The 18,407-nt window shown below is 35.2% G+C and overlaps 1 protein-coding gene across 1 annotated transcript in view; it reads left to right on the top strand.

Annotated features, from left to right (window-relative positions):
- The window catches only part of LOC131052132 (uncharacterized), a 76,732-nt gene extending 68,555 nt beyond the window's left edge, over positions 1-8,177 (top strand). The window contains exon 3 of the mRNA XM_057986734.2: positions 7,510-8,177. Coding sequence (XP_057842717.1) covers positions 7,510-7,803 — 294 coding nt within the window. The 3' untranslated portion in view covers positions 7,804-8,177. The remainder of the gene's footprint in view (positions 1-7,509) is intronic.
- The last annotated feature ends 10,230 nt before the right edge of the window (positions 8,178-18,407 follow it).

The raw sequence follows: 18,407 nt of genomic DNA, 5'->3' as shown, positions 1-18,407 counted from the left end.
TTATTTTGCTCATACCTCTTGGCCAGGTGATTCCATCATTCTGGGTACCGGCTCATCCATCTTTCCTACCACTGGCGATGCATCTTGTAAGTTTTTAGCATATTATGTTTAGTGTGGAATTTTATAATGAAAATCGAACTTCTCTGGTTAGGCGTTGGGTTTAGTGAGTGCATTGGGAAGCGTGCAAAATAAATATGGGTGTTTTGATAGCTTCCTTTGGGTTTGTTTTCATTGTGGCTGGTGTAGCTTTAGTTTAGAACTGATTTTGGGTGAATTGGGTGAGTAATGAGAGTTATGAGCGTTTTAGTGAATCCATAGGCTGTTGGTTTTGCATTTCCAGCCTGCAGATTTTGATGTTAGCAGAAATTTCATGTTTATTATTTGGATGTTCAGCATTACTCTTCTCTCACTATCTTGATTATTGGAAGGTTAAGTAGTAGTACTACTAACCAAGTCTGGCTTGTAACTCTCATCCCACTGAAAAGTGGAAGAGGCTGGCTTGCCGCCTATTTCAATTGAATTGTAATTCAGTCCTCCCGTTGCATAAGCGGTCGAGTGATGATTGATTGTAATGGTCCTCCCGCTGCATAAGCGGTTGAGTTGAGTTTGTTTGTAATTTCAATCCTCCCGCTAAAATATCGCAGTCGAGTGATTTGTGCCTTTGTGTGTTTCTCTTGGTTGGTTCACCGCCAAGTTTCTTGCATTCCCGCTGGATAAGCGAAAGGGGCTGGCTTGCCGCCTGGTATTGTATTCCACTTCATCTTTCTGCAGATTTGAAATCTAACGATCCCCTATTCACCATATGCTCTCACCTTCCCACATTGGGCACTTGGTGATCAGAAAGTGGAAGGGTTGTATTTTTCAGCAACTTTTCAATTTATGCTTTCTAACCTTAACGGGTTATCTGTTTGTGGATGATTATTATTGGCCTAAAAACAAAAAGAAAAATAACTGGGATATTACAAGAAGATGTGATAGCAGCCATGGTTTCCAATAGGAAGTGGATCCCCTTTAAAACATCTAATGCAACAACCAAGGGCAAGGCGGAACATGATCAATAAGTGCCTCAAACTCTAGCAGGGTGTCATCATAGTTGTCACCAATCAAACCACACCTGATCACAAATAACAATTCTCCAAACCAACCATCAGCAAGTAGCTTAGAAAGAGGTAAGAAAGCACCATAAGGAAACAAACCATAAACAAAATGATAATGAGACAGAAAAAGAAAATCAATATCATTACAAGTGTAGGAGGGAAGAATGAATGCATCTGATAGAGCCCGAACCAGAGGAGCATCCATAAGAATATCCTAGCCTATTTTATTTTTTTTTGGATATTTTTATTATTTTTTCTACTTGTTCTACATGCTTGGGTTTGTCTCTCTTCCCAATACTTCTTTTATAGCCTTGAGCTTGTCTTAGTCTGCACTTTATCTTCTTTCATATCCTAGCATTCTCTAAACATCCTGATGATGGATCACAGAGTGTGAACCGCAATGTTGATGCAAAAAAAGTCACACAATCAAATCCAGAGGCAGCTATAGATACTATTATGGATTGTGGGAATCTGATGATTTTAATTTTAATATTGTTTATCTTACTAGTTTATCATTTATAGAACTTTTATTTGCTAATGCTTTTATGTTCCTATCTTTAAGTCATTATATAGCTAGTTATTTATGTTATTGTTTAATCGCAATTTGTAGAGCCTATAGTTGTCTTCCTTTGTATTGTTGAGGGAGAGAAGCTCACAATGAATTGTGTATAAAGGCATGAACAAGGCCGGGGAGCTCATTAGATCCATCTATGGTGGGTTTGAGGAGAAATATGAACTCATATGGGATATCATTGATTGGCACTATCAACTTCATAAGCCCTTACATGCAATATTCTAATTTTGCTTGGATTTCAAAGATTAGTTTGAAACTTTTCCATTTTTTATGTTAATATTGAAATTGAACAATGAGATTGAGTTTTTTTTTTCTCAATTCAGATGCATAAGAGGTTTTGTTGTGAAAGTGCCAAATTTTTAAAAGTTTGTCATATGTGCCTTGAGCCAACCATGTAGTGCTTCAAGATGCAAGCACAATTGGAGTTTTCTTGTGCAATATACTTCAAGAGGTGCAACAGATTGATGGTGCAAAGGTTGAATGATCTTGCCTATGTTTATCACAACCTTGGCTCTTATCACTAGCATATCCTAGGATTTGACTTATTCCCCTTCAGATTATAGGAGATTGATCCACAATTAGAGTGGATCCTTAAGGATAAGGAACTTATTTTCATTGAGGACCTTGCATGGGTTAATTAGGCCAATCTTGAGGATGATGTAGTAGCCATGACATAGGAGAGAGTATCAATAGATCCCTTAGATGTTGATGTCGCTAACAAATAGACAAATATCATGGCTGCATCATCATCAAGGATCTATCTTAGATGCTAGTGCATTACTTATCATATATTGGGTTGAGCTATGTAGGCTCCTCTTAGACATGGTTATATGCTTGAGTTTTTATTTTGATGCCATACATTTCATAATCCATGAGTTTTGTATATATGGAACACTTGACAATATTTATATACTTGAAAATATTTCCTTCAACTAAATCCACTTTTGTACTCATTTGATCACTGCATACTTATGTATGTGATCAAAGGAGCTTCTATTTGATTAGCTTATTATGTCTTTAAAGTTGATTTGGTGAAGGGTGCATAATAAAAGTTTTAAATCCTTAAAACATCTCTCCAATTCATGAATTTTCAATTCGCCATGTCCGAGTCGTGAGTTTGAGTAAAAAATTGCAAATGAATCCTATCCAAGTTTGATTCTTGTAACTATGCATATAACACATGTTTGGTGCATTGGATTGGATAGAGATTAGCTTAATCAATCACATGGATGGCATCACCATTGCATGCATTGTTTTTGATCAGTCAGTTTGGATGGATCTACATGAGTTGGTACTAGTTTTATAGCCCATAGTTTGAGTGTTGAGATTAGTTGATGGAGAAAATCCTTGAGGGATTCTTAGATAAAGTAGTGGGGGTTTTATAGGGGTCCCCACCCTTGAGAATATAAAATTATTACAATATCAGAGAGACCAAACATCAGAAGACAATAAAATGCTATGCTAGGCCTACACCCAAAAAACCTCAACCATAACTAGTTGTTAGAAAGAGACAAATGCCAAAAGAGCATACACCTGCTCAAACAACACGTAGATCAAAAGTAAGAACAAACAAAGGAAAACAAATATCACATATGTAAACTCATACCATCCCCCTAACATTCATGAGACACATTCAAAGTGTGAACTGTATATACCCCCTCTTCCACCTAGGGAGCATTTGAATTCACAGCTCTTCTAGAATAATAGTTTACCAATGAAGGAAATTGGACCCCATAGCAGATTTGACACCTACGCCTTGAACAATGTTGAGAGGCGCTTCAAAAGTGGCATTGCATAGTCACTTCCAATTTTGGGCCTCCCTTTGTGGTGGTGCACATGCAAACCCCTAAATACCTGGGCATATCTCCAGAGAACATTTTTAGAAGAGTTCATTTCTTAGCTCTTCCCACCTAGCCCATGATATTCCAAACTTAGACATTTGTGCTCAGTTTCTTTCTCTTTGCTTGCTATAGGAACAAACCTCCTATCAAATTGATTTGGAAGAAATGTCCTAATCAACCATAGACACAATACCCCATCTGAAATGAAACAAACTAAATTTGAAATTAAGTTGCCTTTAATTAGTGCCTTATAGAGAAGACCAATCTGCAGCACCTATTCCTCCATAACACATTTTATAAGACCCAACTTTGTAGGATTTTTATAGGATAAAATACTGTCTCACTGCAATTGCTTATTAGGAATTCCTTGATGCACTGCCATGACTCCTTTGCAACCTTCAGATTGTTGCTCTGCAATAGAAAACATAATGTAGGCACTTGTAGACAGTGAACCAAACACACATTTCTCAATCAATAAAACACCTTACCTCCCTATGTTGCTAACATGCTAGAGCTCATTAATGCAGTGTACACCTCCCAAACATTCTATCATCACGCTATTCTACCACCATCCCATAATTACTAGGTGAACAACTCCTTATCATACTGATTTAAGTTATCTTGACTACCCCTATGGGCCTCTTATCATTTATAATGCTTGATTCTAGGGGGGTTCGAAGGATTTAAAAAAAGCTAGGCTGCTCCAAGATTTTAGACTATGACTGCAAATTGCCATAAGTGGTGCTCGGTCAACCCCAGCATTGGTCAAATAGTCCACTGCAAAATTCAGTTTTTATTTGCAATGCTCAAAACGTATAGTATCCAAGTTTTTCTTTATAAGTTGTGCTTCTTCTACATATCTATTCAACTTCCTGTTAGATTCTACCCTTGGCCAAATCTTTTATCATGATGAAATAATCTCTCTCCATTATATTCTTTATGTTTTGCTCTTTTTCCACTCCTAATCTTTCCATAAGTGCTTCCCACTCTGCCTCATTATTAATGTGGATGCCCAAAAATAACGAGTTACCATATAGTTTCTCCCCTTGTGCATCATGAATATTTATCTGCCACAAACCATTCTTGGATTCCCCCTTGAAGCTCCATTAAAATTTAATTTATTAACTCCCCACTATAGGAGGGGACCAAACTCCAAGTGGCATCTATCTTCCAACCTTTCGCTGTCTCTTCTAGTATTTATATACCTTAATTCTTGAATAGGTTAATTTGGGATATTAATGATTTTAGATAGATTGACAAATGCATTATTTCCTCAATGCTACAGGATATTACTTGAATCAGACATACTTTATAGTGTGTCATTCAAGGATGATGCAAAAGTGACAGAAGAGCTATTCATGTGCATTACAATATTTTTTTCTTGATGTAGAGGAAATATGAGCAACCATAGTTCGCAAACACAGACATAGAGAGTATTTGGCAAGCCAAAAAAATTCGACTTGAATATTGCTCGGGGAAAACTAGGTAAAACTTAACACCTTGAAAAAAACTTTAAATTTTTGTAAAAAAATATAAATTTTATACAAAATATAGCTGCAAAATGTATCAAATGAGTTTGGTGGGGGTCTAGGGGCAACTCTGCCAATGGGGTCGAGGAGCAACACCCCTCACAAGGGTCTGGGGGCAGTCCCCCTAGTAAAGTTGAGGGGCAGTACCCCCTGTAGCAGGGTTGAGGGGCAGCAGCCCTCACGGGGGTCTAGGGGCAAAAAACTAACCTGTTGCAAATCTGAAAATCTGGAAAAAATTTCAAAATGCCTGAAAATTTCCCAATATGCTCTTAAATTCGTGCTTGCTGCTCTTTGTGTAATGGAGGGGTGATTGCAAGGTTTTATAGACTGTAAACAATGTGAATGGCAAATTTAACCCTACATTTTTCCACATTTTACTTGCATTTGATGTGTTTTACCTACAGTGGCAATTTATCAGGTCGAACTCAGTGAGTTTTGGCGAGCACTCGCCAAAAGACTCACGAGTTTTTGCTAAACTCGACGAGTTAATATTGAAAAGACTCATGCAAGGATTAAACTTGCAAGTACTTGGAAACTCGATAAGTACTTGTTGGGTTTGTGAATTATGTGAGTAACCATTGTGGAGTTTTTAATGTATAAGCAAAACAAGGAATTCTTCTTTGACATATGCATAGTAGACTCAAGGAAGACACAAAAATCAGGTATTATATTCTCTAAGTTAATAATTTGCAATCCAACTTCTTGCATAGTCTTTTTGCTTATTAAAAAATTGAAATAAAACAGTGATGTTAGAAGGTAAGTGGAATTTTTCAGTTGAGTGACCTGTAATTCAGAGATCTCGAAACCCATGAATCCTAAATGAAAATGTGAAGCAAGTGAAATTGAATAATGTGAGTGAATGAACTTTTCGTTGATCTGCATGATTTAAAAATTATCTGCGGTCATCTAAGTGAACTATTACAACTTAATTAGTGTAATTTATGCATTTCTTAATTAGTTAGTTAGTAATTAAAGGTGCTAATTAATGACATGCTAGTTTAAATAGCTATTGATAAATATAAAAATAATAAATGCTTTTACATTTAAAGTATTAGTCATAATTATTATCATTATGCTTTTAATTGGAATAGAAATTATTTAATTATTAAAGAAATAGTGATTGGTTATAACTTATAAATTATGTGTGATTTGAAATGTTGATGTGAAACTTTGGCACACAATTTTCTCCAAAAGCTTCTCATTTTCAAGTTACTTTGAGTTGTAATGCATTGTCTATAGCATTAATGTGGAATATGCACATGAAGAAATGACCTCCATAGGAGAGTAAGATACCTTTGAAAGGAAAGTTATAGGAGTCAATGGTTGGCCTGATGACATTTATTGGTTCAGTTATGCAACGGAATTCACCGACAAGATCAAATTTTACAAGTCATCAATTTCCTTGTGTGAAAATGCACAAATGATCATTTAGATTATATAAGAGCAGCTGATCTTCCTTTTCCCCTAATTTGTCAAAGTTCTCGGAGGAAAAAGTTTCACCAATGCCAGCTCACTTATAATGATCAACCGTGCATCTGCAAGTTAATATGACCCCGAATTCTTTGCAGCTGCATGATTTGAAGAGAAAATCCACCTCCATCCAGCTCAAGGCTACTTTTTTTCAGCAAAATAATGAATACTATAAGCAGTCCCTTTTCTGAAGATGTTTTGAGGATTACTGTGGTAAATCAATCTAGTCTCATGGATAATTTACCAATGGCCATCGGATGCTCATATGTAGTACTCTTGACTGTTTGAATCACTTGAGACTCATCCCTATAGCTAATCATATGTGCATAAAAGGTGCTTTTCAGCTGCCTAATTGCATTATCCAGCTGTGACTAATTCTTTGTTCTGGGGATTTTAGTTTTCCGTTGTAGACAATGGGTTTCTCTAGCATCTCATATGTTGCTGATTTTTTTCATAATCGTGATTTTGGCTGATTTTTGTCCTTCTAAGGCCTCCTTTTATGTAACTTTTTTCAATATGAATACAATATTTACTTTATGAAAAGAAGAAATTATGAGATTCATTTACATGGTTTCCAAACTGGTAGAGGTGACAATTGACATCAAATGTTGATCCTATTAGAAATAAGAGGTTTGTGCATGACTTATAATTAGAAAATCAGTAGATTCTGTTCATAGGGTCTAATGATAAGAAAGCATGTTTCACACCTTTGCAATCAAACAGGGGAACTAGTTTGTCTGATCTTAAGGACCATCTTAATGCTGAGCTGACTGTGATGTTGCGCACAAAAATAGAATGGATAATGTAATCACACTTCATGAATTCAGATAATTTTGAAGGCTGAGAAGAGATCTTGATTATGAACTATGTTTGTTGTTTTTGTATTCTCTTTTTCTCATATACATGGCTTAGTACTTATTTGAAGCATTTATAAATGCAGAATAAGATAATTATTTGAAGTTCTAGAATCTGATGTTTTCCATTTTCTTTTCTTGCAGTTGCATTCAATATTTTTACATCTACGAAGAGTTCTCCGTATGGCAGGATTGAGAAAAGAGAAAAGCCAAAGAACAAGAATAGAATGGGGGCTCCACTGGTTAGCTTTCTTCTCAGCCAGAACCTTTCTGCACTGGTTTATTACTTATAAGCTTATTAAAGATCGTTCAAAATTTCCTCCTGGAATAGAACTGCCCCTTGCATTTTTGGGTATGGTTGGAATGAACATACTCAACATTTTTCTTGGACTTGACCTTGTGAAAGCATGCCGAAAGGAACTTTTCAGACCTTCATGATAATGTTGTACCTACAACTTATGCCCCAGTTGGAGCATATGAGAAATATTATTATTAATTTTTCCCTCTTGAAATTGTACTCTTGTACATTCGACTCCTAAAGGTTTTTATTTCCTTAAGCTAAATGTTATGATTTTTAGGACAGTTGCAACTATTTTGCAGTAGTAAATCCTAACACTATTGTTCGCAACTGTATGTACAAATGAAATGGGACAGAAGGTGGAAACGTAGACATTTGATTGAAATTGTCCATGTATTGACAACCTCAAATTGATGAAATTTTGTGAGGTTGGCGAGAAATAAGCTATTTGAAGATGATATTACCACGTGTGAAGAAAATCTGCTATGTGAAATTGATGAAACTTTGTGCATTATCTTATTGTTGAGTGCTTTGGAGAGGAACTTGCTTGTTACTCAGTACTAGTTGCTATCTTTGTAATTGGGTTTTTGAAAGAAAATGATGTAATTGTTGATCTACATGGAAAACTCTCAAAATCCTCAAGGCAACACCATTTTTTAATAAGTTTGCATACACTCTGATAATGCTTTAGTAACATTTCTTTTGTCAAGGGACTTGTTGGCTCCTTGCATCTCCTGTTGCTGATATATTGTAGTACTGGGATGAACTCAGCTAGAGCACCTATGTTGGCATGATCATGATTTAGGAAAGATTCCTTTATGCCTACACCTATACATCTATTCACTTTACGATCTTTCATTTTGTTTGAATTTGAAGAACTTTTTTCCCTGCATAACTTTTAGACCCATCTCAACCATTCAGGTCTCATGTAATTGATTGTTCAATTATTGCCAACATCACTGGCCATGGGCAACAAAGAACTTTATTGTTGTTTTTCCCCTTGGACAAAAGCGACCATCATCCATGGATGGTATTGTTGATATTTTTAAGTTTTTATCTTAAGACGATATGTAAATATTCTACCTTAATCCTTAGGCCATTGCTTGAAGATTAGTTGCTAAATCATCTAATCCTCAGGCCATTCGGTTATGGTCAACACCACTGGCCATGGACAATGACGTACATTATCGTTGTTTTCTCCCTTGGACAAAAGCCACCTACATCATCCAAGGGCAATGATGTGTTTTACTTTCATTTATCTTGTATTTGTATAGTAGGATTGTGAAGAGAGAAGCCAATGGATAAGATTAATATGGGTGCTCCACTGAGTAGCCTTTGTGCACTTGTTCATTACTTTACAAGCTTATAAAGACGTTTAAATTTTCCTCATGGAACAGAACTACCCCTTTTGCTTTTTATATATTGGTGGAATGAATGTACTCTTAACATTTATCTTGGGCTTGACCTTGTGAAAGCATGCTGGTGGAACTTATTAGACCCTCATGGTGAGGTTGTACCAATGAGTTTTGCCAGCTGGAGCACTTAAAAAATATCATTTTTTCATTTGTCTAAAAAATTTAACACGTAAATTTGACAAGTATATGTTTCGTTTCACAGAATGCCCCTTGGGTTTGAAGATTGTGACAACGTTTTTGAATTAACAAAAACTATTTTGTTAAGTGAGCATTATGAATTCCTCGCAATAGGGTATAAAGTGTGAACAAAGATATCTGGCTGAAGTTGTCTCTATAATGATAAACTTGATGATTTTTTCTCTGCAAAGAAGTTGGAGTGAAACAAGTTATTCAAGATAATAGTACAAGCTGCAAAGGAAACTGATAAAAAAATTGTGCATTAAGTCTTATCATTGAGAGTTAAGGTACAGGCTAATCTCCACACAAAATGGCACTCCAAAAAACTTCAGATCTGCAAAACACTGTTTTTTCGTCCAATTTTTTGTGGTTTAACAGCAATGGGGATGCAGAGCATATAGATTTCACTCCTGAAAATTTCACAGAAATTCGTTGTGTTTTGCGGATTTTAAAAACTGTAAGGAGTGCTATTTTGTGTGGAGTTTAGTCGCTTCCTAGAGTTAAAGAGGGAGAGTTATTGTTACCACGTGGTTGCAATTTTTTTTAATTAGATTTTAAAGAAAATGAAAGATTTGTTGATGCACATGGAGAGACTCCATAATCCCCAGGCAACTTTTATGTATACGATATAAAAATGCTTTGCTAATATTTCCTTTGTCAAAGGATTTGGTGCTTTGCATCTCCTATTATGGATACATTGTAGGTTGGATGAGCTTGGATAGAGCAACCATGCCACAATTAGTATAAGTTAGGCGTCTCTAACATGCCTTCGGCTCCTGCTCCTTTATTCCTACATCTACACTTGTTGACATTATGATCCTTCATTTTATTATTAATATTAATCCCTTTCCATTTTCTGGTCCTTCATAGATCCATCTTGACCCTTCAAGTTTCATGTATTTCATTGTTCAATTATGGCCAACATCATTAGACATGGTGTTCCCTAAAAACTAATCAAACATGGTGATGAAATACATTATTGATGTTTTCTCACTTATACATCCAACTATAGTTCATGGTTGGTATTATCAATTGACATATGACTGGATACCAATGTTTATATCTTAACGAATGCCTAAGCTTAAATATGAATAACCAAATCATCTCCTCCTTAGGGAATAAGTATATCTATAATAATTTTCCTCTTAGGAAGGCAACAAATTACCCAAAGGTATAGACTAGCACAAGGACTTGCAAACTTGGAGCTGAGGTTTTAATGCAATAGAAACAAATACCTCAATTTATCAACTATTTCTTCCCTGGATTTTGCAACAAAGAAGCCTTGGTTGAAGGAGCTAATCGCACTGGCATGCTTCTTGAAGTATTCACTTCATTGCCTTGTACATCTTACGTGTTTGTCATTTGCAGTGGTTGGCATGTGCCCTTATTTGCATTATTACATATCTTGTGTCAGGGATTTATTTTGCCTAGTATTATTAGCAGTACCGAAGAAGCTCGTCAAAGAATTAACCTCTCTTCTAGGTATTTGTCAAGGTCTAAGGCTTTAAACTTCTATGGGCTTTGTTGTTAAATGGACATGCTTAATGATGTGAGAAGCCCCTTCTCTATTACACATTGAGCTTTGCAAAACTAGGAGGGTGTTCTCTTTTGATTTCATGAATGCAAATGTTGATGGTTACAAATATAACAAACAATCAAACCATTTTATAATAAACTATCAACTAAGATTAATGGTCGTTTAGAATATTTTGAGAGGGTTTAGGGTATTTTAATATTTTTTTAAAAAACCATCTATGCATGAATTGGGCCTTTTAAGGACACATAGATAGACCCACTTTGTTTGTCACTAGCCCTTGGCATGTTGACTGGCTCACAATAGAGCTAAAAGAGATTTTGAAATATGTAGAAGTTGTAGTCTCTATAGATGTAGATGCATAGGTATTTAAAGTATGGCCATTACAAGCATTCCCCTTTACCATTGCAAGAATTATAAAAATATAAACAAATAATCTACACATCAAAGGATTTTCTAATAAAAGTATAGAGTGGGTGATTAGAATCGATTGTAATAAGTGATTTATATCTTGTGAAATAGAGTTGGAAAATTAAAACATTATAACAACTAGATATGGAAGCTATAATTTCAAATGGACTTGATATATGAAGCTTTTCCTTACAAAGCTCAAGCCCTTAAGTTTTCATTGACAAAATACGACTCAAGATTATGCATATTGCATATAATTTTTTTTTATATAGACACTTGATTGTAGACTACAAACACAATCAATATGTATTTAGAAGTCAAAGAAAGTATTTTGAAATGACCAACCAAATGAAGAAGGCTGATTTGAAACATGTTGCACATTTTTTTTTAGATAAGGTATACATATGCATTCAAAATGATTTACTTAGCAAAATGACACTCATTACTTCCTTGACTGAATTCTTGCAATATCTTGCACTATATTTTGTTTACAAAGTTTAAATCCTTTGTACACCTTAGTCCTTAGTTGACCTCTATTATAATTAAGTGACAAGGTTCATCTCACTTCGATGATTAACCCTTGTCACTTAATGTTACAATCTTTTAAAATACATTTACAATATCAAACACTATCTGTGATAAATATATTGGTGGGGGTTGCAAATTAATTAGGGTACAACCTTTTAAGAAAACTTTATATGAAAGAGAGATTCCTTCACTGCTAGTTTAACCTTTGTGATTGTCTACACAAGTTATCTTCCTTCATCACCCCTATAAGAGGAAGCCTCTTCACTATGACTCCTTGTCACTAGTTGCTATCTTTGTGGGAAGAGGCTAGATCCAACCTTCTTTACACTTTTATATTGATTACTATGATAATATTTGTCATTGAAGTATTGAGGAAGTTTTGATTGGAACTTTGAAAATACCTATAGTTCTCCTTTGGCAAATTTATATAGTACTCTTGATCCATCCTCATCTCCTTACAAAAACAACTTATTATCTGTAAAAGATGATGTAAGAATGAGCCTCATTTGATGGCTTAGAACATGTTCATTATCACTTTGTATGATTATCTAATCTCATGATAACAAAAATTGACTTGTCTTATTGCTTTGCCATATGATGCCATTTGAATATGAGATATTTGCATCATTGTACTACCTATTGAACTAGCAATTCATTGACAATCATGAGCCATCATTTGTGAGTGTCCAATTGCTTTATTTCATTTTAGTTCAAATTTCTTTTTATTTTATTGCACCCTTCTAATTATGGTAAGAGTTGTTTGTGAAAGAATGGTTAAGAAAATAAGTAAACTAGCAATGAAGGAATGGTTAAGAAAATAATTAAGAATTAGTGACCTTTTTCCATTGACTTCTACAATACTTTATATTCCTTATCATTTGGCCAATCAACCTCTATAATTGTTTTCAACACGCTATTAGTGTATCTAACATCTAGTGCTACTCCAACCTCTCCAATGAAATTGTTCATTTCCACTTAAAGAGCTTAGGCTTCATCTATTTGATGGCTGAACAAAATTGGGTCCACCGTTTCATTTCAATAGATAACTCATCATGAATAATAAACCATTAAATTCATCCTTCTAGCTCCACATCGCCTTCAATTTTCCACTTGTGTCTGCCATATTGGAATGCCGAATGCAACTAGAAATTGGAGCTCCTCTATCTTATCCCTCAAGACCACCTTTGTTTTTCCCATAAAAGTAGACACATAACTTTGACCTTGCATGTTATTATAATTTGTTGGAGCTCCCAAGTGCATCTTTGGCATTTCTAAATTTTTTCATGGGAACTACTCGTGGAAGTCATCTCACATTTATTTTAGTCAATTTGTAATCAATTTTGTTATTTGACCTAGGTCTTTTTGGATATTTATGTTACACTCCCATAGGCCATTTGCCATCCTAATAAGAATTTGCATCCTTGCATTGAGGGCACACTTGATCATGTATTTGCAGCGATGATTTTTTGGAGGGGTTGGATATGTTTTGAGTACGCTTCTTTAATAAACATATGAAATCATAAATATATACATATTTAATACCTAAAACTTTAATGTGATAATAATATAGATTTATATTATATTAAATTTATAATTTTATTAACTATTATCTTAATACCATATTAATATAAAATTATTTGATATTATTTAGTTTTTAAACATGTTAAATATTAATAATAAATACTAACAAAATAAGGTAGAATTATATTCCTATCACTATTCTTCAAAACCTATTAATATAAATACTACTTAATAGGTCATTCATAAAATAAAACATGTATGATAATAATATAAATAAAATTAACAATAAATATTAAATATTATTTAATTTAATATTAATTAATATAATTTAATATAACTAATTTAAGTTTAAATTTAATAAACAATAGAATTCATTAAAATAATTGTAAGCTTCTTCATAATAATAATAATAATAATAATAAACGATATTAAATTTAATAAAATTCTAATAAATTAAAAACCTAAAATTAAAGTTAAAACTTATATAGAGTAATTAAAGGAGAATAAGAAAACACTTCCGTCGAACGCACATTTGGTTTAATCTCCGACCATCCCAACGGGAGGCTATTCGAATGGATGGAAGAGTGAATACCCCTACCGGCTACTGCTAGGATTGAAGCTCTTCGAATGGAAGACGATAGATATTCCGACAGCAAGGGTGGAAGAAATGTTTTAAGTGCGACCTGAACAGAAGAGTTGTTGTCCCGTGAAACGCATGCAAACCATGCCGTCAAAGTCTTGCTAATCTGCTACTGCTTGCAAAAATACATTGAAAAATATTGTTGTTTAGGGTTGTTGTCATATATTTTAAAAGAAAAGTCTGTGAAATTTTTTATTTGACCATTGGAATCGTTGTGAAAACCCCTTGTATGAGTTGGAATCGGCCAAGTACGCTGCTTGATGATTCCAAACGAATCCACCTCAAGAATATCGTATCCAGCCCGATTCTACAGACATTTGTATCCGAATCCGATTCAGAAACGCATCGTACCCAGATACGCAAGGATTTTCTGCCGATTCGGCATTTTGGTCAAGTATTAAGTCCAGGCGGATTTGCATACTAGATATTGGGTTGGTCTCTTTAGAGTTCCGATCTATATATACCGAGTTTGTTATGGATCAGTTTTGGTTGGTTCAGTTAACTGATATTTACAACCTGTTTTCTGGTATGTTCTCAAACTTCTTTATTTTTATTTATGGTTTGCCACTTAAGTCAAAGTTTTATGCATCCTTCTCAGCGATACAAAGTAATTATCAGAAGTGTTAAGTTATTTGGGTATAACTAGTACGGTTGAAATTGCTTAGATAGTTGTAACTAAATTAATCATACAATCGATGATAGTATGTTCTTATTTAATAAGTAGAATGGTCTGATGAAAGTTGTGTGTGAGTGGGATGTGAGAATTTTTTATTTTTTTTATTTTAAAAGAGTTATAGTTGAAAGTTGTTATAGTTTGAGAATATGAAGATTCGAAATGAGATAAAAAACTAGTTACAAAAATGTCCAAGAATTAGTAAGCAAAGAAAGAAAAGGCTTGAAATTAAAAGATTAAATTGCTAACAGACCTGGCCAAAATGAACATATGCCAAAAGAAGAAGTCAACCAACCAAAGAGGAAAGCAACAAACAATAGAGCCATATCATTTGATTGCTTTAAGAATGTGTTGAATGTTTCTTTTGTATAGTAAAGTATCTCTACAATTAAGAGGAATATGAGTGGTGAGTGGATTTACATTATTGTGAAGGATGAGCAATAAGATCGTATGAATGTAAAGATTATGTGAAGGGTGAATGAGCGTGCATGAAAAGAGTGTCAGAAAGTTGACAGAGTTCAGATTATAAAAGTTTACTTGTAGATTTTTAGATGTTGTAAAAAATAATATTTCCGATTTGTAAATTAGTATCATCTTGTATTTGTAGCATCCTTATGGTTGGTACCTCAAGGATGTTTTGTTGGTGTTCAATTTGAGAAGTTGGTGCTCTCAAGTAAGGAATTGGGTGATTCCTTAGGGTTGGTGCCCTTAAAGATTTGTACATAAGTTTATTCGTGAGACTGAATTAGGACAATAGATACTAGCAATATTACTCACTGTGGTTTTTCTCATCTTGAGTTTTCCATGTACATCAAGTGTTGAAGTTTCTTTGTGTAATTTGCTCTCTTTTCATTTCAGTTTTTATGTTTATCATTATCAAAGTTTTTAATTGAATAAGGATTAAAAGTTTATATCTTCTACTGATTCCCTTCCCCCCCTGCACCCCCTTCAATAGAAGAATTGTGTTCTACAATACCACCAATGTACAGATACGTTAAATGTGTAAAAGTAGTAATCTTAACACATTACACAAATGAATACAGTTGTATTCCTTAGAAAATTAACTAACTATGCAACAAATGGATGCAATACCAAGAGTCATGCAATTATATTCCAAGCATGCATAACATCAATATTCTATAAATCACCGAGTATGATGTCTCCACATGGATAATCACCTTGTAAAATTTGTTTTTATTGCACACTATGAATCAATAGTTACATCTTAACATTGTTGGTATACATTTATGTTTTTTATTAAGAAACTAGAAAAACAAGGGTGCTAACCCATTATACAACAACTCATAGGCGGCAAAAGAGTGACAACAAAACAAGGGTGCAAACCCAAAAAAACAAGGTCGGACACACCAAACACAACAAGGCAGAAGGCCATTGTAAAAACTTGTCAAACCTGCAACAACCCAAAACCTAACTCAACAATGGGGAGAAACACCCAAAACTTGACAATGAGGGGTTTGGAGGAGGGTGGAAGACTTCCCCCTCCGCCTACGACAAAAAACAATCTAGGCAATATTGTCATTAGGAACATCCAAAGAAAAATCAAGTGGGGAGGACCTCACAAAGTTTCTGTTAGCAACAGTAGTAGGCTGTTGTTGCAGAACAACAGTAGATTGTTGTAATAGAACAACATCGGGAGCAGATTCAATAGGAGTATAGTGGAGATACAGAGCAAGAGCCACAAATGTGGGAGCCTTGGGGGCAGAGGAGGCCACAACTGTAGTAACAAGAGGGTCAACAAAGGCTTTATCAGCAGTAAGGGGCAGCTCATCTCAAGGGGAGACATCATCCTCTTGAGAGGAGCCGATAAAATCAAACTCAAAAGCATTGACACTCAAGTGATCAGTAGTAACATCTTTCCACCAAGTAGCAGTACCTCTATGGCATGAGAGAGAACAATCTAAAGTTAAGTGACCCATTGAGAAGCATCTCTAACAATGAAAAGGGAGGCCCTCATAATCCAACAATTGAGTCCATGGCCTATCCCCAACCATAAAAACCACATCCCTAGGGAGGGGCAAAAAGATGTCAATATTGATTAATAGGTGGGCAAAGGTAGAATGACCCATGGAAGATGTGGCATCGTCAACCTTCAAGAATTTACCAATAAATTTACCAATGGCCTTGTAACAAGAATGCTCCCAAAAATGGATGGGAAGATTAGGAAGGCAAACCCATACCAGATGAACATTAAGTGGTTCGGTAAGGGGTTAAAGGAAGTTGTCCAGGGTTTGATAGAGATAGAGTGGTCTCCCCAATGCCACAACTTACCCAAAAACCAACTCATGATCACGAGTAGAAGCAAAGGAAGCAATGAAAAATCTTTTAGCACAAGGAAAAAGCTCAATGCTACAAGAAACTAAAGGCTTCCAGGAATCACTCACCCAACGATGAACGTCCGAGAGAGAAGGCCAAAACCCAACAAATTTGCAAACCAAAGCACAACGCTGGTAGAAATCAACATTTTCCACAACCTCCTGGCCACAGACCACAACAGGGAGGTCTTGGCCAAGGAAGAGGATGAAGTCCCTTGGGAGGATGAGAAATAGATTTGGCCATGTGAGCAAAGCTTCACCTACCAGCAAAGGAAGGAGGTCTAGGAGGAACCTTAGCATTCAAACTGGATCAACCACGATAGTAGAAGCAACAAAAGGAGCGGCTCCCACACCCACGGTAGCAAAAACGACACCCACACCCTCAGTGGGATTGATACCCACATCTTTGGTACCCACGACAGTGTTAAGTGGAGACGCAGGAGCAAGCAAAGGCTGGACGACAGAGCTAGAGGCAACACTTGCGTAGACTACATCACCACCAGCTATAGAACCCCCAACAACAACGACGACACCAACCACGAGAACTCCCACATGAGGGGGGACCGGATCCTCCCATAGGAGCAAACACATTCAAAATAGCATGGGCAGGAGAGCCATTAGAGGGAGTGGAGCAAGACATGTTACCTTAGAATTGGTATACATTTATGTTTCTCCTATAGCCATCACAACTAGTTCCTCACTTGTAGGTAGCTCACACAAACATAACATTACTCTTGGCTACTTGTGGTAATGTCTTCCATCTTCTAGAATCCATCTTCTAGAATATCATCCTACTCTCAGATTGTGTCACATGATCTTTAATTCTATGACAAGTACTCCTACATCATTGATCATGGTCTAGCAAACAATAAAGTCATATGCAATTGTGAATTCTTCATCTAGATGACTTGCAATTGCTTTCAAAACAACCCCACATGTCAACCAACAAGGATGATGTATTGCAAGACATGCAATATCATTTTATATGTAAATTAATATGTTTTTTGTAAAACAATACTTGAAAAATCGTCGCATATCACTACAAAAGATTCACACTCTCTCTTCCTACAAGGACTCTTTGAAGGTGAATATAACTAAAGTTCCAACATTTTCCCACTTGATATTAATTGTAGAATAAACAGTGGCAATCCAACTTAAGGGATTAACCACATGCTTGGGAATGAGACAAGCCCATTTAATCCCTACACTACATGAACTTCACAATACTTCCTTAGTTTGCTTAAAGAATTTATAACATTAATCTAAGTATCGAGTTTCTTAATTTGGACTCTTCTTTATCTCAACCATCTCCTTTACAAAATGATACTACAAATCAATATACATGGTTCTAGCATGGTAAGTTGGATTCTTGATAAAAAAATTGCATTTGTGAAGCACACTTCACCATTTTTTGACTCTGAAAATCATTTAATTCTATTCAATTTCTTCAACTACATGACTTCCTTACATGCATGTATTTCGTCCATATATATTGCTTCAAAATTTTGACAT

The sequence above is a fragment of the Cryptomeria japonica genome, chromosome 4, assembly GCF_030272615.1.
Source record: "Cryptomeria japonica chromosome 4, Sugi_1.0, whole genome shotgun sequence".
Classification (NCBI taxonomy): Eukaryota; Viridiplantae; Streptophyta; class Pinopsida; order Cupressales; family Cupressaceae; genus Cryptomeria; species Cryptomeria japonica.
Note: the sequence above shows the minus strand (reverse complement) of the source record. Positions and strands in the feature narration are given on the sequence as shown.